Source organism: Penaeus chinensis, chromosome 18 (genome assembly GCF_019202785.1).
Source record: "Penaeus chinensis breed Huanghai No. 1 chromosome 18, ASM1920278v2, whole genome shotgun sequence".
Classification (NCBI taxonomy): Eukaryota; Metazoa; Arthropoda; class Malacostraca; order Decapoda; family Penaeidae; genus Penaeus; species Penaeus chinensis.
This window is the reverse complement of record NC_061836.1, coordinates 27,123,450-27,126,609: the sequence shown is the minus strand read 5'-3', so window position 1 is coordinate 27,126,609 and position 3,160 is coordinate 27,123,450. Positions and strand designations below refer to the sequence as shown.

At 56.1% G+C, this 3,160-nt stretch overlaps 1 protein-coding gene across 3 annotated transcripts in view; it reads left to right on the top strand.

Annotated features, from left to right (window-relative positions):
- Nucleotides 1-305: 305 nt before the first annotated feature.
- Nucleotides 306-3,160, top strand: part of LOC125034441 — a 178,273-nt gene continuing 175,418 nt past the window's right edge. For all 3 annotated transcript variants that reach the window (XM_047626187.1, XM_047626188.1, XM_047626190.1), the window contains exon 1: nucleotides 306-2,887. In XM_047626187.1, coding sequence (XP_047482143.1) covers nucleotides 1,325-2,887 — 1,563 coding nt within the window. In that variant the 5' untranslated portion in view covers nucleotides 306-1,324. The remainder of the gene's footprint in view (nucleotides 2,888-3,160) is intronic.

The following is a 3,160-nucleotide window of genomic DNA, read 5'->3' as shown; positions in this document are numbered from 1 at the left end:
CTTCCCGTTCTCCTTGGTTCTCTTCCCTCAGTCGGCGATCCCAGAGGTCCGGGATGTCCCTCCTTGCGGCCTGGTCTCCTTTCCCACCTGTCTTTCCTCCGCCGAGATCCGTAAAGGTGTCGGGATAATTATAGTAATGTAGGGGCGGGGGGTGCCAAGTTATGCCTGGAGAGCACTGGCCGGGAGGGTAGGGCAGGGGAGGGGAGAAAGGGGAGGAGGGAGGGTGTCGAGAAGGGTGGCACGGGAGGGGTGGCAAGGGAGGGCGGCACGGGGGCACACTACTGGCACTCTGACGGAGCCACGGGCGGCAGTCGGTCACTAGGAACGTGTGGGGCAGCGTGCGTGCGCGTGCGTGGATGGGCGGGCATGGTGGTAGTGCGCTGTGTTGGGGTTCGTAGAATGTTTGAAAAGGATCTTGAAGGAAGATCTAGAAGGGGTCCTTGTGGATCCTTACCGGTGGTGCTCTGGAAGCTTGAAACGTGTCTGTGATTTCCCTTTATGTGATGACCCTCGTCCCCATTGCTGTATATACCTTTTTGCTCCCAGTGTCCCCTTTTTTTCTCCGTGTTCGATTATTAGAAGTTGACGGAGCTCGGCAAGAAAGTGCAAAGTATCCTTCGGTGGCATAGAATTAAGAAGGATTAAAGGGCGTCTAAGCCCCATGTGGTGGTCGTAGTAGTGACGAAAGTCGTTCCGTCTGACGCATCCTGGTGGTAGTTGACGAGCGTCTTGTGACCCTCTTACCCTGAGCAAGAACCGTGCCTCCCTCACCACGTGGTCCAGGGAGAAGGCGGGCACGGGCAGGGGTGGAGAGGCAGGGCAAGGAGAGGCTAGTGCCTGTTTATCATCAACTTCGCCGTCTGGTGGCGGGCCAAGAAGACCCTCGTGTAAGCGTGGGCGTTGAGGGTAGACAGAGAGTAGACCCTGTGTAGGCGCGGAGATACCCAAAGTAACACACTTGATGTCACATCAAATGCAATCGTCGCCATCCCTTCTGTATAATACTGGCCATATCCAATCTCAACACTGACATCGACGACATCGACGTCATCATCGTCATTTTCACATCATCACCTTTTTTTTACCATAGCATCGAGTCATCAATTCACCCAGCTGCATCCCGTTAACATCGCCCTCAGTCGTCGCCCTGGGCTGTGTGAAATATAGGAAATGGACTTATGAAGAGTGCATTTAGGACACTTACGGCGCCAGGAAGAGATGAAATACCTGTTCAGTCAGCGTCATTAAGAGCTGAACACCTGTTTCATTTTTACTATCAAACATCTGTTGGGAGAAAGAGCAGGTGTCGACGCGCAAGGACAGGATGGTCTCGACGCTGCATATCACACTCAGTTACAACATGCCACCCGCGCATGCTATAGGTCGGAGCGCATCGTGCGAGGATGCGAATAGGATAGGCCTCGTAGCTTCCGCTGGGGGATTCCCGGCCAAGACAACATCCTTCTCGTCCTCCAACGTCGCGGAAGCCAAGCGGTTCCTCGGGGGCTCGAAGCCTATCTCTTCCTCCAGAATCTCGAGTGCAACCACAGGTCCAGGGGGATATCATTTAAGAAATTCGTCCCTCTCGACCTCTAACGTGCCGAGTGTCACGGCGGCGGAAGGATTCGGTACAAAGACGACCTCGTTCTCCTCGTCCAACCTCCCCTCCGTAACGGTCCCTGGAGGCATAGGCAACAGGGCAACATCCTTATCTTCCTCGGACATTCCGGTTTGCACAGTTGGGAATCGACCTCTCTCATGTAGCAGCAATTTCCTGCTCGCACCCACGCCGTACACGCCTTCAAGCGGCGCCCTGAGGTCGCCTTCCTGGTCGCCCGTCAGATTTAACCCCTCCAAGCCATCGGCCGCCCAAGGCACGAGCGGTCCCGCGCCATCTGCCAAGCCTGGGATCGCGACTTCGAACGAGACGAAATGCCAGAGTCGGACTCCAAGTCACGTGAAGACGCCAGCTCCAGCCCAGTCTGCGGCGTCATCGACGACCTCGGCCAAAGCCAGGGGTCAGAGCCAGCCCACGACCTCGGCCAAAGCCAGGGGTCAGAGCCAGGCCACAACCTCGGCCAAAGCCAGGGGTCAAAGCCAGCCCACGACCTCGGCCAAAGCCAGGGGTCAGAGCCAGCCCACGACCTCAGCAAAGACGTTGGCCAAGACGAGAGGTCAAAACCAGGCTGCTGCTCAAGCTAATTCGGCTGAAGCTCCCGAAGTTCCGCCATGGGTTAAAGTGCAAAAGAACCAGGTCACACTTCCATCAACAACGTGGGTGAAGTCAAGGCCTCAGAGTCAGGCAACACCTGCAGCCAGCGAGGCCGCAACTCAAGGTGCGAAGCATGTCCCGGCACAGGTGCCGACCGCCGCGACCGCCCAGCCGACCATGCAGGCCTTGAACTGGGCCTCGACGAGAGGCAAAAGCAAGGCCAAGACCCCGACGTCGCCACAGAGACCGGCTGAGGCAGCGAAACCCGAAGCGACTCAAGCACCAAGTGAGGCTAAGGCAGAAGGTCAAAACCAGACTATTAGTGAGGAAACAAACAGCAACGACCCGGCGCCAAGAAGGAGTCGTCCGCAGGTGAAGACGATTGTGAAGCGGGGGCTGGCGCGGAATGACGCCCCACCCAACACCCCAGAGTCCTCCGGCGCCAGCGCTACCGCACCGGTGACCCCAACCACCGCGGGCGCTCCTCCTCTGCGACGCACAACCTCATCCTCCAGATCACCCCTGAGATCCCCATCGAGGACGCCTGGCACCTCCCCGTCCTCCGGTAGCGTGCCAGACTGGGCCTTCAACTCGAGTCCATCTTCTTCGTCCGTGTCGCCTTGGAGGGTGGAGCCCAAGCGACTCAGGCCTTCGTCCTTTTCGCGCATTGAGGATGTAAGTCACGGGCGGGGAAATCGGAGGGGGGGGGGGGTGTCTGGGACGGTGGATTTGTCATGATTTTAATCATCATTATTATTTTCGGATAAATGCAGTTACCATCATTTTCATCGCTGTCGCCAGTTTCACAAATGTCATTTTCGCTATTATCATCATTATCACTCATAAATTACCATGACTACATGTTAATATGATAGTCATTGATTAAAATATTTTTGTAAGTGGGTTCTTAGAAGGGATGTAATTTATCTGCCGGATGTAAAGCTTGCG